Genomic DNA, 18,388 nt, shown 5'->3' on the forward strand with positions numbered 1-18,388 from the left:
AATGGTACATCAAAACGTCCAGATGATAAATATTCTGATCACATACTACATTCTAACTGATAAGTCAGGTTCTCGTGTGCGCTCCAGGCTCATATCTCCTGCAGGTAAACAACATGTCCCTGTGTTCTTTTCCTTCCATTAATCATTGTAATGTTTCTGTGTTGTTCCATCTCATACTTGTGATAAATCAGAACAGCTTGTGGATTTTATTATTCATTTTATGTGCGTGATATATTTGGTTACCTTTAGAGGCTTGCTCATCTATCCCGGTTGTCACATGATTTCGCGGCAAACGCGTTTGTTCTGGATTGAAATAAGAGTGATAAAATGCTGTGAAATACAATGAAGTTGTCACTTCTTATAAACAATCCCCAGCTGATCAGCAGTTTGTATTTTATTATTAGAGGCAGCGTGAAAGATTTAGTCAGTCGAGATACAGATAAGTTTAATTTACAGCTCCTTACAGAGATGTGCTTCAGTACATAGGGCTTTTCCTGTCCCAGTCCATACAGTAGTTCACTTAGAAAATGTCAAAATGTTTTATTTCTAATGTCAAATTTCATCTTTTGGGACCTCTTTGAAAAACATATTTGAGGTAATGTTCTCTTCTACAGTACTACATAACATTCACTCAAACTGTCAGTTTTTTTCCACTTTAAGGGGAAAAACACTGAATATCAAACAATAAATCTATTGCTGTAAATATCAGGCAAGGTTATCATGATATCTTGATACTGTGGACTTGGTGCTGATCAGTCATGCAAGTTAAGGTCAGAATGATTTCTGTAGCTACAAATATCCATTCATTAAAATTTTGGAAATAATACACCAATCACTCTATGCACTTTATTAGCAATGACAGCTAGTGCCTCAAGTTAGAAAGTAATCTTTTTTTGCAAGATTTCCACCTACCATGCTCCATTTTTACATCAGCAATATTTTTTTGGGTGCAGCATTAAGTTTTATTGTGAATGTGAAGACAACTCTTCAAATATTCAGAGGTCAGAGATTAAAAAGCTCTGAGGACATGGCTTCACATCAAATGCAGCCTTTTTGACTGATGTTCAGACATGGTTCAGCATTTCTTTCTGTTTATCCAGCAGCGTGTTCTCTTTAATCCAAGATGTGAGATGGGCCGTCTCAGCACCTGCTGAACTTGCTGGAGTGATGTGGCGCCTCCGAGGTTTACTGAAAAATGCCTCGTTTAAATCTTCATTTAGGTCATACAAAAATCAGGCGCTACAAGTAGATTTTTACCAAGACGAGCCCCAAATGGTTTCCTGAATTGATTTGTCATCTGTCATATGTCAAAAGGAATGTTTGTGACTATGATACTTTGTTTGTACATAAGGCAATGCGAGGGATCATGTCTGAGCTTGTCGAGCAGGTACGAGCCCTTCAGTGCTTCTCAATCTCCACGGTGGAACGGCAGCAGAATCAGCAACGCTCGCAGGCAGCAGAGGAGCCGCCTCCTTATCAGTTAATGGATGAGTACACTGGAATGTCGGCCTGTTCTCCACGCTGACATTTAAACTGATGAGTACTGCTCTCCAGCCCAAACACAGGACTGTCTAACTCTCTAACGGGTGGGGAGACAAACACTTTCATCCCAGATAATAAAAATACATGGGGGTAGTACAGCTAAGTATGTGATCGAATAATCTCCCAGCATTCTGTGGTGGTGGTGGTTGTGTGTGTGAGTGTGTGTGTAAGGGGCGGCATCTCTGAATTGATTGCTAGAGCTTTTTGTTTGCCTTGCATACCATATTGTTATCTCCCATTAAAAGAGGATGTACAGAGACTTGTACCCAGACATAAATCACGAGGCTTGGGTTTAGTCAGGCTTAGGGGGGAGTAATCAATTACACTCTACATAGAAGAAGAGGCTGAGCTTGCACCATGGGCTGCTCTCATTATCACAATCATCCCTGTTAAGTGATGCACAGTCAAACAGACAAGAGATGAATACATGAAGTACCAGGTCTGACAAAAAATAGAAACTAGAGAGACATAAAAGAATTAAGGTCTTTAGCATAAAAGAGACTGTGTTTGTATTATTCACACATTGATGAGTGTTTGCTGTAATATGTAGGTCTATGTGTGTGAGCTGGGAGGAAGATTTTGTGTTGAGGGGTAGCGGGAAGGAGGAGACTTATTTCCTTTGACATTATGTCAACAGTTAACATGATGATAGTAATAAACTTATGGTGACAGTAGTTTGGAGCGAAAGCATAAAGCAGCATTACAGATTATGAGCACAGAGTTTAAAGATGTGTGTATTGGGGTCATGTGGTCACATTGGGGCAGAATGAGCTGTAAACGTGACTTTGATGTACGTCATACTTCCTGTCTCTGTGCCTTATCAGAGACAGATTGTAATGCATTATCTTCTGTTAAAGAGCACCATATAAAGTTGATATCACTTACATGTTAGCAGACAATTGCCTATTTGTACATCCAACAGACATAGAGCAACATTAGCATTCATATGAAGTTAAATAATAAGTCAAATAATAGTTTAAAGTCTAGTATTCACTCTTCTCGTAGCTTTGTTTTTGTGGCTTTTTACCTGCTAAATGCTTTACTGGGTAAGTAGCATGTAGTAAGTTCATCATTGCTCCTTTTTTTGTTGTTGCTGAAAACAGTTGCCTGTGTGCAGTTAAAAAGAAGGTTGATGGGAATGATGAGAATCCAAAAAAATTAAGTTGTGGCCTGTAAAACCAAAACAATGAGCTAAAAGACACTAAAATGCTGAATAGAGCTGAGGTGGCAGAGTCAGCTTCTACAGTATGTGGGTGTGTTGCTACAATGACTAATGTGCTGCCAACAACTTACTGTACAACTACAATTGCTAATATAAATATAACAATTAGTGGAGCTTTAACCCCAACTATACCATAACTGAAGCATACACATTACAGAGTGTGTGATTTATGAATTTAGAGGTCCAACTCATAAATATTGATTTGGCAAGTGCACTTGAGTATTAATTAATACACTCCATATTAATGTCACCAGAATTGTTGTTGCCTCATTAAAAAACAAAAGATGTGTTTGATGGAGGTGAGATGACAAAAGTAGTGTATCAACAGAATCTAGGCTTCCTTTGTCCTCAGTAATGAGGCACTGAGCTGCTAATTGAAGGATCATATGGGACTGAGGGTACGAGGTCTCTCTAACAGATGGAAGGAGTCTCGAGTCAGATAAATAAACCATTAGCCCGGCAAGGAGAGCCACGTGAGGGAGCCTCATGCCAGTGTAAAAGACAACTTAGTTTTGAAAGAGCGTCAAAAGGAAGATGGGAAAAGATGGGCAGCCACCACTGCAAAATTCATGTGAGGGAAAGAGTCTCGTAACGACAAGAGAAAACTAAAGATACATTTTGTTGTTGTTGTTGTTGTTAGCCACCAACTGTCAAATCTGGACAGCAGGGATCTCTGCGGATTGGACTGTTTTATGTTAATTGCCAGCCTGACATGCTGTTACCCTACTTGGGCTCCGACATGAAACACAGATCCACCCAAAAGAGATCTTTTTGCCACAGGACTTTTTATATCATTACTACAAGTTGGCAAATTTACATGAACAGAGAGTTTCTGTGATTCTATTAAGAATGCTTATCCTAGATTTAAAATTGGCCGCCTGTCAAATTCATATTCCAAACAAAAAGAGGGCACAGTGCCTCCTGTAGGTCTTTTTCCCATTCAACAAACAACTAACTTAGCAAACATATTAACACTCTCAGCAACTATATGTGATAAACATTAGCAATAACTTCTGTTTACTTACCAGTCCAGAAGAAAGGTTGCTGCCAAAAGTGGTCTCCAACTACTACTATGCAATGCAAATGGTAACTCTTGTTCTTTCTTGGCCGCTGAACGTGGTTTCTTAGCCTCAGGAAAGCGCTGCATCTTCATCCGCTCATATTGTACTGAGCACAGACTGGACACTACAGTGACTCCATATCATCTCTTGAAGTATAAAGTGGTATTACAAGACAGGATGGGCAGGGGCTGGTTAGTATGCTAACTTGAACATGATACATACACATCTTGGACATAATGTACACACCTTTATGTTGTTAATATTTTGAATGATTTTTTGACATTGATAAATGTAATATTTGTACACATAGCTCCTTTAAACTCTGCAATAAATATGATAACCTGTGGATATTCTATCACATTGGCCACCTTGATGGACTTTGGACTCTCCACACTCAATCTTTCCACTGTGGAATCACACATTCACATATATTTGGAATTGTAAACAATAGCTAATGAAGGAATAATTTATAGAAAGTATAAGATAATAATAGAGTAGAAAACACTTTGGTAAGCACATCTTTGCAGATAAAGGTTGATTTAAAGTAGAAACACCCGTTTCCAGATTAGACCTCTTCTGAGGCCTGTATGGTTATAAACAGACTGTGCTTTATTTGTTGCATTCTCCGACTCACCCATTAACTTTTTGCACCGTGTATTACAGTAGAAGGAGAGAAAATTGTTATTTTATTTATTAATGGTGTTTGGTGAATTCCAGAAAAACTTTAAAAACCTTCACCTGAGCACGTAAAAACTTTATAAAAGATTTCCGTTCCATTCAGCTCAAACAGAGTCAGGGTGCTGCGGTGGTGCATGTTGGCTCACTGGAACGTCTCTGCTGCAATAAATGGAACTGAACCTGATCAGTATCATTGGTAACACCTGTGTTAAACCTACTAGTTCATGTCAAAATGGCTGCCGTGAGAAAGGTCAGTTGATTGTTGATTAATTACAGTGTGTGTGCATGGTACAAATGTTATTATGCTTATGTTATATGTGGGGTTATATATGAGGGTTTAATTCAAAAGAAAATTCAACCTCGAAAACATTCAACACATTTCCTTCTGTTCCTCTGATATCACTCGTGCTTTTAACCAGGACAAAAAAAGGCAGGATCAAAGCTACGCTACGGTATGACACTAAATGGACAGGTTTGCTAATAAATGCACAGCAATACTGTAGTGTTGAAGTCACGAGTATTCACGGAGACAGCATAAAAGAATAAGGATGAAAGTAAAAGGAGCCTGACATGGATTTCTGCAGCTAAACCTTCATTCTGTCAGAGGAAGTTTCAGGCCGCAAACAGTTTCTTTTGAACTCTCACAATACAAAGTTTAGCCTGCCGTCTCTCCATGTAAAATACACTTTGTACTGAATTTTTCCCTTGTGTGGTATATATCCTCGGTGATCCAACAGCTCTTACAAACGACAAATTCCAACAACATTTGAAAGCTCATCATATATAAAACAATAATTTATTATTTCTCTCATTTTACAAGACATCAAATTGTGTGGCTAACTAAGGATTTGTTAAGATGTTATTCTGTTCAATACATGAAACCCTAAGAAAGCAAAAATCGACTACAAGGAGTGCTTTAACAAACACAGACATTTAAATTTCAATGCGAGAAACATCCTCCTCTAAAGATACGTACATACACACAATGATATCACGTTATGATGTTCTCTACATTATGTAACAGATGGTACATCGCTGGTGGTATTAACTTTGGGAAATCAGCACCAATAGAGAGAAATTCAAACTAAAAAAAAAGTGGATTTGTTACAAAATTTATTTTTTAATTTACAAAAGTCCTTTTGAAAAGGATTATGTGTTCTACCTTGCAGGAAAATAGCATTGTTTCCATAAAAGCATTAAGTATGCATAACAGTAAAATACTGATAAGAGATATATAGTACGAACAAAATAATGTAAAATAGTGTAAATGCTGGCTGTTTATGTATGGCACACGGTCTTTACACACTTTCCAAAGCTTCCAAAAAAGTCAAATATTGTGTTTTTTGTTTCCAAAATTATTCAAAAGAGCAAGCACAAAGGTAGAAAAGGTAATTGAAAGAAGTTTTTCCAAAATCATCCTCATAGCCATGTCCCAATCATGTCGAGTCCAACCATCATCTAAAGGACCTACTCTTCACCACAGTGGCGGAAAATGTCTGTCCAGAAAAGGCTTTCCTTATTTCCTATTTACAAAATGTTGCCACATTGAACGAGGCAGGAATCTCTACCCCAACTGGTAGTGTCCTATATACAGTCCATCACACTCTGGTCCGTCCTCCTCTGGCTGGCTTGCCACCTGAACTCTGAACAGGAGGTTTAGACTGTGGTCACAGACAGGAGTGAGTTGTAAACCCTTGTGCCATCTGGTGACTTGGTACCATGGGTCAACAGTTCCTGGATGGTCATCCAGTTGTCAAATATTTTCTTATTCCTCTTTTTCATCATCTTTTTGTGGCTGAGTTCGATAATGTTGGGCTCCTTTTTGTCCTCCAGTCCGACCTGCTCCTTCAGACAATCGGCTCGGCTCTGCTTCATGAACTCGCGGCGCTGCCTCTGCTCTTTGGCGCGAACTGCGTGCTGCTTCCTTTCCTCCTTGCTCCAGTAGCGACCCATCTTCATCTCGCTTATGGCGTCATCGTCTGTGGTCATACCGCTGCGCTCCTCGTGAATGCGCAGGGCGCGCTCCCTCAGCAGCTTGTCACGGACCGGCCGCTTGGTGATATAGCGTGTGCCGTCGCTGCGGATCTTCACCTTCCACTCCATCTTGGGTTCCAGGTCACTGGGGGTGATGGGGTCCCGGCACATGCTGACCAGACTCATCTGGCTCTGGGCATACTCCACGGCTGATTTCTGTTGGATCAGCTGCATGTAGCTCTGGTAGTGCTGGGCATGGGCGGGGATGTGGGCATGCTTGTAAGGTGAGTGGGGCTGGGAAAAGCCACGTCCTGACTTACTGGACTCTCCCAGCTTTCTTTCCTTGCTCTCTGCCTGCAGGGCTCCATCTGGATCCTTGGAGGAGCCTCTGCTCCGGCTAGGACCACATGCTTCTTGGACAGGAGACAGGAGAGATTTGAGCATCCTGCTGTTAGAGCTGGTGGACCCGGATGCCCCAGATGGACCCTGATTCTCTGTGCTTCGACGGAGCGAGTTGTCTGGAGACAGCTCCAACGTGAGCGGGGTGCTGCGGCAGCTCTCACCAGTGTTGTAGGCACTGGAGCTGTCTTTGTCTGATTTCTCTGGCAGCTCTGTGATGTCTGAGAGCTCATGGCGGCGTGCGTCAATGCTGGTATTGTAGTTTCGGAAGCCACTGTTGTGAAGCATCCAGGACTCACGGCACTGCTCCCTCAGCAGCTGCATCTTGTGAGCACGGACGATGTTCAGGCACTCCAGCTCGATGGTGCGCAGCTCCTCGTTGAGCAGCTCCAGCTCTTTGTCCACACCGTCTTGGTCCTGAGCTCCGGCCCCACCACCCTGGCAGTACAGACCCTGGGCTCCACTGTTCCTCATCTGGCACTTGAGCTCCAGGAGTTCTCGGAATCGCTCACACTCATCGGCGGTGATACCCAGGAAGTCGGTGTCTGCATAGTCTGCAGAGATGAACGACTCACTGCTGAAGGGAAGGTCGGCGCTGCCCAGGGTGTCCTGGCTGTAGGTCAGCTTTCTGCAGCTGCCCAGCGTGTTGGAGGCCGTGGTCTGGTCGTCACCGAGGTTCTCCTGCTCCGAGCTCTCATCGTTTCGTGTACTCTCATCTGTGCGACCAACTCCGCTGTCCTTCTCATGGTGGTTGGAGAGCAGTGTGGCTGTGTCTGTGGTGCCTCCATCCTCTTCATGCTTCTTCTGTAAAAACCAGACAACACATGGTGTTGGAAAGAGTGCACCAAGGAGAAAAGGCACTGATTATGAGTGAAAATATTACTCTGTGTACTGTATTGTTTTATCAATTTAATTTAGATTTAATACTTTGATTTATACTTTAACAACCACTTGGAAATGGCCCAATAACAAAGGCTTCACAGACTTTTGTCCATGAGCTTCTCCATATGACTGTCTTCCATTGTCCTCCATTTTCAATAAAGGGAAGAAAAATTGTTGCTAAAAACAACTGAACAGCTGTTACGCTCAGCAGAAATGGCTCGGCCATAGTAATCTATAGATGAACATATGCACTAGTGCAGATTGATTGTGCGACTTTGCCTCTTCACGCTGTGTGTGTGTGTGCATGTACCTGCTGCAGCATGCTGGCAGTGAACTGCATAGCCTGATGGTGCTGCTGCTCCAGCATGTCCATGTGGAGGTCATCCAGGAAGTCGTTCCTGTCATCATCCATCCAGCCCTCGTCCAGCTGAGACACAGTGGGGAGAAGAGACGCCTCATTAGACGCAAATATTCAAACTGCAAAGCAGTCTAACATTTAGTTTGTTGGCATGAAAACAGAACTCGCTTTGGAGTGTACAGTTTGGTTCCAAAAGTGACTGTGTGACCGTGAGGTTTTAACATGAAACACCTCGTCATTGTTTGTAACCTTTCACACTTCCTAATTACCTGGATCTCTGGTCTGGCCACCAGCAGAGAGATATTCTGGTTCCCCTCACTGGTCAGCAGCACCACTGCATCCTCCCGGTTCTGGATCTCAACACCGTTGATCTTTAAGGACAGAAGTAAATGTTGAAATACTGAAATGATGATGTTTGCACCCTTTAAATATGCACATTTAAGACAGCAGTGATTTTTACCTGAATGATTTTGTCCCCTTCTCTAATTCTGCCGTCTTTTGCAGCGATGCTGTTTGGATCAATCTAAGGAAAAACAAAGAGTCAGAGTCAGATTATTACTCTGAGATCATCCTTTCTGTGTTTTAAGCATATTTGTTTCATCCCTGCATTTAAGTAAACATCATCTCTGCTAACAGTCCCGGCAGTTGTTATTTCCGTACTGTTGAAGCAGAGTTGAGAGCTACCCTGCACCACATACCTCACTAATGTAGATCCCAGCTTCATCCTCATCGTCAGTCCTGTAACAGATCGTCAGGCCAAGCTTGTCCTGGATATTGGCTCGGTACAAATCCACTTCCTGTTAAGACACATGCACAAATTAATATTCCATACATCTAAAATTACTGTTTTTGAGTAAAGATTGAGTATAAAGTGGTCGTATATTTGCTGATGTTTTCCTGGACGGACTGAATATATTGACTAACAAATGGGATCATGGAGCAATAGGGATCCATCAATCACTCTAATGAATCTTTCAGCCGGACGAAGGGAAGCCATTGGCTTTTTTAGAGGACCACTGACAGAATGAGAGATGATGCAGTGGACTGCAGATGGACAGTGTCCCGTTTTTCACTTGTCAACACCTGTAATCTCACAGATACAGATAAAGATATGAACGGTGGTGTTCTTTGAGGGCAGAGGATGGGCCGTGTGAGGGTTAACCCAACAAAAAGAGTGCAGCTGGGTACTGAAGTCCATCTTAAATGAATAGTTTGACATTTTGGGAAATACATTTACATCCTCATGTTTGTAATGAAGCAGGGGGGAAACCTGTAGCCTGGCTCTATGTTGTGCCAAATATTTGGAAATCCATTGCAATGTCTGTGCTTGAACCACTGACAATTTAAAAGAATGGACAGCTTATCTGTGATGTCACCCATGGGTTTCTGAATGTGTCGCTCCAGGCGTTTTTTGTACCAGGCTGTAAGCACGTTCATTTGTGCTGTGAAGTTGGACATTTTAACATCATGAAGCATTCTGTAACCAGCCTCGTAGCCGCAGTTTTTGGCACTTCTACATAGGTTTCACTCCACTGGCATGGAGGTTGCCACTTCTTTTTTAACTGCTAACTTATTCCAGTGTCAGCGCAGCATCACAGGCTGCAACAAAGCTTCCAAAAATAACAGCTAACTTTTCAACTCTTGCTACATTTCAGGCTAGCTCTTTTAATGTCCACACCAAATAGCAATATGTTAGCAAGCTAACGTTAGCTTTGTCAGTTAGCAATTACCCCTACAGAGTTACAGGGTATAAAAATGTAGTAACAACTAACCTCTATGTAAGAACTAGTTTGAGTGGTGCAAATATTTTTAATTTACAGATGCATGAATCTCCACGGTAAAAACTTGCTTTAAAACAAGGCTAAATTTGAACTTGGGTGCTGTTGGTGCAACTGAGAACAAATGAACCTAATTCTCAAAATATTAACTGGACTTTTCACCTGCTGAAAAGCATATTTCACAAGATTAGGCTGAAAAGCAGGGAGGATATTTCCCCCAAAAAATGATTTTTAATATAACCAACTTGCTGTAATTGCTCCTCGGGGGCACACACCCTATTATCACTAATTCATTCTTGTGCAAATCAAAAACATTACTATGTATAATAAGTGACAAGGCATGAAGGCGGGATATGAAACTGCCAGCAGAGCATCACTGGATCGTCTGTCAGTCATTCTACAAGGACACTGAGGTTAGTCAGTGTTTGTCTGCTGTGCATCTGCCATTAGCCGCCCTGAACTTTACCTTTCTGCCTGATAGTTGCTCCAGGGATATTATGAATATCAAGCAGTAGGTGGCTGGGGGTTTAATAAGAGGGGGTGTTGGGGTTGGCGGAGGTCACTGAAGGAGCACAACAAAGGCTTGATCATGGCCTCATCATGGCCTCATCCAGGCATTGTTGGCGTGCATCATCAGATTCATCACTGCAGACCTATTATCTGTGCCATCTAATTATCCACTGCGGAGGAGCCGAGGAAGACTTATTAGGCCCTGTCACTAATAAGTAATGATGTCACCGTTGTGCATCTGCTGGAACAAACCAGCAACTCGATTCCTGTCTGGCCTACATCTCAGTGTCTGTACGCAGCCAGAGTGCCCCATCAATAACCGTGAGATATCAGGATTTGTGGTCGCTGGTAGGGCCATTGGACTGGAGACACAGAGGCGACCTTGGCTCTGCTTATGTAGTAATAATACATCGCTGTCTGAATGTAGATCTTCATTGAAAGGAGGAGCGGAGAAGAAAGGAGGGAGCTGATGTTTACCTCATATTCCAGCTCCTCGCGCTCTATGTCCTGCTGTATGCCCTCCAGGAAGTCATTGGGGTCAAAGTATGCATGTCCTGGAGGATGCCTGGGAAAAAAGACAAAGAGGGGAAGATAAAGTGGAGGAGTTTGGAATGCAAATTCAACCCACACACACATACACACACACACACACACACACAAAATAAATCATTTACTAACACATTTGTCAATCTGGATTTAATTTTGCCCCAGAGTTTGAAATTAAATGAGAAGTAGAGAGGAAATAATAAGAACTCAGCATAGAAATCACTCTTGAATCAGATATATTGAAGCTACACCCAGAGGCTAATCACAAATTAACACGCTGTGTTATTAATTTGACTCAGAAATCAATTAAAGAAATAACGATTACTCATTAAAGGGCAACTGCTGCTGCCACAGAGTGTAAAATGTAGCCAGACTCTCTCAGCTCCAGGGCATAACACACACACACACACACACACACACACACACGGAAACAATACATGCAATTTGGGAATATGCAAATCCAAATGAATCATTTTAATGTGTCTGTGCACCCCTGAGGAGCAGTCATCTCCTGTAGGTGACAGGGACATTTTCCCTCCAAACTTGAGACACATCCTGTGTGATCGCAGCAGTGTGGTCTGGAGAAGAAGATAAGGTGCCGCTTTCTTAATTAACTATTAAGGTGAAAGGTCTGATTGTGTCTGAGAGTGAAGTGACCTTTTTAACACTGCTGACTACTGACACCAAAGAATTCCTGGCTCCTCTCGTTTAAAGTGGACTTCCTGCTTAATAATCCTTTTCTCTTCTTCAACTTCACCTAACCGTGACATTTAAAGTCGGTTCCAGGTCAATCAGTCTCTTATTAGACTTCTCTTTACCTGGATGGCATATAAAACTTTGCGGAAAACATAATTTTCTATTAAGACACTGAGCAGTGTCCTGCCATCACATGACCAAATACAGCCCAGATTAGGCTCAATACTGTGGATGTGGAATGAACTGATCTGGATCAAAAATCAGAATCATGGCTCAAGGTACATTCAGACAGGATCGGGCCTAGCCAAAACACACTACCCCTACTCCAATGAATGGAGAACCCTGTGTTTTCTCTTACGTGTGGGCCACAGGGGTATCTGCTGAAAGATGCAAAAAACAATGACCTGCGGCGAAGAAGCTGAGCAGGATCCAACTTTTGGAAAAACATAACCCGACGTCACGCCAATCAGACGATCAGATCGACCTCTGTCAGACCAAAGTCAGCCTGCAATGTCTCTGAAACTGAGCGAGGTGGATTTACGGACTACTGAGATACTCCACCTGTTGTGACTTTGTTTATTTTATATACAAGCTTCTAAATTGTTAACTTAAAATTTACGCTGTAAAAATACTGACACGTTTGGCTTGGTTAGAGTGCAATGGTCATTGGTTGTGAGTGAGGGAGAGCTGGAATTGAGAAAGACGGTTAATCAGCTAACTAAAAAAGTTATTTCCTGATTGTTTCACAGTGGTTAAGTTCAGCACAAATAGACACCCAGCAGCCATCCTCAACCCTGCACACCGCTGCACAACCCTGCGGCAATTCGCTAGTGCCTGACCCTGTCTGAATGTACCCTTAGAGACAAAGGAAAAAAATGCAGGGAGCCAGATTGGTGGTGAGTATTGCTACAGGTCTCGATATGAGAATGAAATATGATCCAGAAGTGCTGGTTTGAGTAATACATCCATCACCAAAACACTGACGGCACTGTGGGTTATAACACTCAGACAGCATTTTACAACTCCAAATTCATCACTGCAACAACGTTTTATCTTTTATTGTGGCACTTGCGAGGTAAACGGTAGAAATACAGCGTGGCATGTTACATGCTGCATTCCGTTGTGGCAAAAGTTGAGCCAAGCAAAACTTTTCTTTGCCGGGGGACCTTCTGTATCAGCACCTCCATGTGGCCCTAGTGCTTCATCCCGGGTCTGAGAAGAGTCCAGCAACCCAGGTGTGTGTGATTTAGGCCACTGTATAGCCATTATATTTACCTGGACACTCATGAATTACCCGTGAAAGTGATGGAAGAGAATATTTCTGTGCTGTTTATCATCTTTCAGGTTGTGTGAACAGTAGTTATTTGCATGTGCGCCACATTAGTTATTCGCAAACAGAGACAGATATAGGACACAGCTGCAGACACAGGAGGGCCTGCTTTGGCGGGAGTTTTGTCCCTTCTGCCAGGGCGGCCCTAAATAAAATTCCCAGTTGACTTACTCTTCTGGGAGAAGATACTCCTCCAGCTCCGTCATGGGGGGCGATGAGGGAGGCAGCTTTGTAAGGGCCATGATGTGCTGCAGGGTGATGTCCGTCTGGGTGCTGATGTCTGAGACCTGGGAGTCAGCAGATGGGCTGAGCAGTTTGGGATGTGGGGCTCGGCGCAGAACCTGGACCAAGATGGGCTCCTTGGCGGTGCGGAAGGCCTCCACCGCCTGGTCGTGGGTGGCCTTGGAGAGATCCTTGCCATTGACCTGCGAGAAGAAGCAGAGAGAAACAAATGTTTATTTGTGGAGAAGAAAATCGTAAAAGATGCAACAGTTGCTTTTTTTCCACTTGTTATCTCTAGGACTGAAGAGGATATTCATTATTACAAATGGATGTAATCATTATCTCTAACGATTAAGGCCTCACATGAAACACTGTGCCCACACAAACTCAGTCAGCAGTGATATTCTGTGTGAGAAATGACTCATTACTGCCACAAGCTTGTTTTACAGGGTCACAGTCGGACCAAGTAGAATAAGACCTTAATTAGGAAGAGTTTCTCTTTAATTAATCAAGGTCATTAGCTGAGGCTGCATGGAGGAGCCCTCATTTAGCTAAGTAATTTCTCAGCGGAGGATAAATTTGACCTGCTGTCAGAGACGGTGAAGTGGGTGCCGAGCGTTAACCTGAGAAGATTAATTTGAGCAAAAGGCCGGAGCGTGTCGCAGAGAAGAGGCTAATTAAGTTTGGTTGAGCCACTTAAGGCCTCAGTGTGCTGATGAATGGTGAGAGCAGACCCTGCACTCCATAGAAATGTGTCACTGGATCTGGACTTAAAAGTCAACATTAAGATTCAAGCGTGCACAGATCTACGCTGTCCGAGCGCTGATTAAATTTGAGATTTTTGGTGCAAATGTCACTGTAAGTTCACCACAGCATCTAACTGTGGGAACAGAAAGCGGAGATGTTAAAACCCAAAACAAGCCCAGTGAACTTCAGAGCTGCATTCCCCTGTGGCGGCCTGCAAGGCCACCGCAGGGTGCAGGGTTTGCACAGAGCCCCTGTTCCGCTTTCAGTCACCACATCATACTGAATTTGTTGGTTTGTGATTCCTGATTGTGTTGAAAGCTTTGATAGGATCTCAGCCTCCGGGGCTCTCCTCATTTCACAGACCCAACTCTCCCTCCTCCCATCTGATTCACATGCTCAAAGCTGTTTTGTAATTTTTCTTTTTTTAAATACAGCTACTTTCTAGCAGCAGCACGAAGTGTTGCAGGTCATTAGGCATGTCATAAATCTTTAGCGTCCCTTCTCACGCCTCCTGACATCTAACATGCATGCTAGTCCATGTTTGAAGATTAATTTTCTGATAAAACATGTGGCTGGTCGCTGCTCCTGCCTCCGGCCATGGCTGTCTCATTTGAATTCATGGCATAGTTTGCAGACTTAACTGTGGTGCTGCACGTAAGGAGTAGCAGCGATATTAAATCGCCTCCAGGGAATGAACGCTGCGTCTATAGAAAATCTGACTTTGACCTAGGTAATGTAAAAGCTGAGTACATATTTCCATCAAGAAGTACATATTGAAATCACTGAAGTCGTGTGTGTGTGTTTAAAGGAAGGACAGACGGAACTTAATACAGAAGTTAGAAGAGGCAAGGTCCCCACTAAAAGCCAGAGCAGATTAATGCTAATCCTGGGCCTGCAGGATAATTGGATCATCTTAGCAGACTTCTACTTCTCCTTTTTCTACATAAAAAAAGCTCATCTATTTGCAGTTTTCTCTGCATAATATGACACTGAGTAAAGTGAGTTATCACATCACAAAATACTAATATCGGACATCCGACTGAAAAAATAAGATTTAAGAGCTGCGACACAACCAAAACAAGTGAAAGCACAACGTAAAACAAGATGTCTAAACTTATATCTGCTCCTGCCGCTGTCAGTAATAAACCTTCCTAAGATCACACGGGACCTCACATCCTGAGCCATCTTTGTTTCCCACAGCGAGCCGTGATGTTGTACATCAGCTGAGGAATACAAGCGCCTTTGTGCTTTCTCCACTCTGCATCAGACTGCTCCAACAGTCAAACCTGGTTGCCAGGAATCCCTGGGCTGCTTGAAGGCAGCGAACCAGAGACAAAGCCTTTAGCCCCCGTCTTGTTGAGCCCGGAGCATTCTGCCTCAGTGCTCTCACAGGGAGGGGGGGGAGTCTCCTCCCAGCTGTGGAGGGGGTCCCACGACCTCCATTCACCACACTCACCTCTGACACAGAGCGGCTCTTTGCAGCACACTGGGAAAAAACACACAAGACTCCTCTGACACAATACATAATGCTTCACCACTGCTGGGCTCTCCGACTATGCTATGTTAACCCTGTGCCTTTGACTGCAGTTGTGAACAGAAAACGCAGTTCACATCGAGCTAACGCAGCCAAAGAAACCAGACTTGAACAGTACCGGTTCTCTGAATACCTCCTTAACTGTAATCCGATGCTAGATTTGCTTTTAGCATGTTGACACAAAGCAATGATGACTGACACGCAGAAATTACTCTGTCAACCTCTGGTGCATCCTCTGAGAGGGGTCCCTGGTAAATCCATTTTAATGACAAGAGGGCAGCAAGGCCCTACTTAAAGGAATACTAATTAGGTCTAACTCGCAGGTCTGCCGTGTCGATGTCTGGTGAGGAATTTACACAGCTGTGGCTTTGCTTTGTTACTCACAGCCTATTTTCTTTAATTAAAATATCACATCTAAAGCAGCAGTGGGATGGGGATTTTGTTGAGGCTGTTTCAGAGCAATTCAAGGTTTCATTTTTCCTCGACGCCTCATGTGATAGCTATGTCAGCCTTCAGCCTTCTGGGTAATAATTAGGGGCAGCAGGGGTGAGTGATGCTGCGAGCGCTGGCACGGCATCTTCCGCAAAACGCAAATAAAGCTGGTTCGAGATGAGCCGATGTGGGAATCTGTGTGTGTGTGTGTGTGTCTTTTCAGTGATTGCTAACCTGCTGCCAAAGATGGTTATCTACCAGGCGGCGGCCTTAATCTCTTTCATTATGATTATGGCAGATGAGGTGAGGCTGCCGCAGGTTTTGATTTATTCTTGATTTAATCAGGCAGTCTCAATGAAATTGAGCTTTCTTATTCATGAGAACCCTGACAACAAAAAAAGCAAACAATGCCATAATTTGTATCGTCAAGCTCACGCCACATCACAATGACAATGGTGGAAGATTTACCACTCAAATTTCCAGTATTTCTTTTTAAACAAAATGACTAGCCAACAACAACATTTTCACTCAGTTGGCAGCTATCACTGATATTATTGGCAGCAGCTCCATGAGTTGGTACAATACATAACCATGTTTGGCTGCTTAGCTTAAATATTTGGATGAGCAATACGCAGTTTAGCTTTATACTTTATTGTATTGTATATATCTTTTTTTAAAAGTACACTTTTCACATTACAGAAGAACAATTGGAACACCAAGTTTGTGTAAATTTACAAAAACACATAAAACTTTAGTTTGTTAACTACTTAGCCAAATATGCTAACAATTTTAAAATTAAATTAGAGGAAATAAACACAGTTTAATCCATTCCTTACACGTTCAGTCTTGTGTTTTTAGTTTTTGAAGTTTAACACATCAATATATTATAGTGGTGGTCTATGGGAAAAATGTTTTCTGGGCTGCAGGGGATTTTGTTATTGTTGCTTGACAGGCCTGCTGTTTCTAGTTACAGTTACTAAACTATGATTGGACAATTACTGTTTGGAAAAGGGGTTAAGCAAACAGGGAATCATAATTATATACTTAGAACACTCAACAAAATACTGGGGCATAAGTAATAAAAAACATTTGCATTGGCATACAAGAATGCAAAAACATGACAGCCTGCTAAGAAAATGTACTGACAGAGACAAAACTGTCACCAAGAAAGTCACCGTGCCAGTAACACAAGTTCCCGTTCTTATCATTATCATACAGAAAAGCCTTTGCAGGATATTAAGTCAATTTGCAGACTGTGTTGTGTAACATTAGTCTTTGATACGGCCACTCAATCAGCACGTAATCCTTTAATAAAGAGGAGAAGAACATCATTAAAGAGCCAGTGTTTCTGTTCCTTGGAGAAACGCAGTGAGGTGAACAGAGTGGAAACTCTGCCAGGCAAACGGTGTCTTTGAGCCGGGCAGAGGAAACCCTGGGAACTTCACTATAGACGAGCATTTTAAAGAGCTTTGAGAGCCGGGGCGTTCGCCTCCTCTTTATGGTCGGATACCCTTCTTAGACGGATTCTTCAAAGTCTGTATTTCGGAACAGAGAAGAGCGCTGACGTGATAGAGAGCATGAAGACTTATTTGAAGGCTTATTTTCTGGGGGGGCCTATATAAAGTTTGAGTGGCAATCTGAATGGGGGTCATTCTAGTTGAAAAACACAGTTAATCCTCCTTTTATTTAACTTTTAACCATTTTCATAAGAAAGAAAGAAAATTCAAGGACCAGCCAATGATTTCTCAAAGTGTGTGTGTGGATGTGTCTTGAAAAACGGCACATAGTGTTCTGGACAGAACCCTCCCCGTGGTTTGAGGCTTGAAAACACAGCAGTCTTTATTTACCGCAGTGCGCAAGCTTACTGAGGATTACAGAGCAAACAGCTAAAAACTTAATGCTGACTGAAAGAGACACCACTGTTTACTTTCACCTAATCTGATTTAGGCATGGGACGTTGTATTATTATTTCACAGCTGATCAATTAAGAACCCAAATCACTTCCAGCATGCTCTCTGCTTCCTCTCTTTGGTCTAATGAGCCTAACTGAAGGTATGAACTTTACTTTTCTTTAACTTTGAAGCCCTTTCACCATCTTTTATCACCTGTTTCATGCATTGTGCTTTAATCATTTGCTCTCTCAGGGATTTATTAGCAAAACTTCTCAGCCCACCAGCTATTGCTAATCTGCAAGAACCTTGAATTAAAAGCAGACCATACCCTAAAGCAGAGTTTATTGAACTTTTTACTCTGCGTACCACTTCAGAAAATATTCGTCTCTCCATCATATTAAATGTGAAAATCCAGCAGCGTAGTCCGACCCTATTTAGCTACAGATAGTTCACATAGAGGGCAGGTTTGCTCCTAGAAGAAGATAATTTATTGTTGACTGTTGTTGAATCCTGAACAGAACCAGTTCAAGAACCAGAGCTAATTTGGTAAAAAAATAGGGGCTTCTCCTGATCCGCATTTAACTT

The 18,388-nt window shown here is 42.5% G+C and overlaps 1 protein-coding gene across 3 annotated transcripts in view; it reads right to left on the reverse strand.

Annotated features, from left to right (window-relative positions):
- Positions 1 to 5,280: 5,280 nt before the first annotated feature.
- The window catches only part of pdzrn3b (PDZ domain containing RING finger 3b), a 95,790-nt gene continuing 82,682 nt past the window's right edge, over positions 5,281 to 18,388 (reverse strand). For all 3 annotated transcript variants that reach the window (XM_010734938.3, XM_010734937.3, XM_010734939.3), the window contains 7 exons: positions 13,148 to 13,401; positions 10,882 to 10,969; positions 8,815 to 8,913; positions 8,577 to 8,639; positions 8,386 to 8,487; positions 8,069 to 8,185; positions 5,281 to 7,680 (listed from right to left, as the gene is read on the reverse strand). In XM_010734938.3, the coding sequence (XP_010733240.1) occupies positions 6,160 to 7,680; positions 8,069 to 8,185; positions 8,386 to 8,487; positions 8,577 to 8,639; positions 8,815 to 8,913; positions 10,882 to 10,969; positions 13,148 to 13,401 (2,244 nt within the window). In that variant the 3' untranslated portion in view covers positions 5,281 to 6,159. The remainder of the gene's footprint in view (positions 7,681 to 8,068; positions 8,186 to 8,385; positions 8,488 to 8,576; positions 8,640 to 8,814; positions 8,914 to 10,881; positions 10,970 to 13,147; positions 13,402 to 18,388) is intronic.

The sequence above is a fragment of the Larimichthys crocea genome, chromosome I, assembly GCF_000972845.2.
Source record: "Larimichthys crocea isolate SSNF chromosome I, L_crocea_2.0, whole genome shotgun sequence".
Classification (NCBI taxonomy): Eukaryota; Metazoa; Chordata; class Actinopteri; family Sciaenidae; genus Larimichthys; species Larimichthys crocea.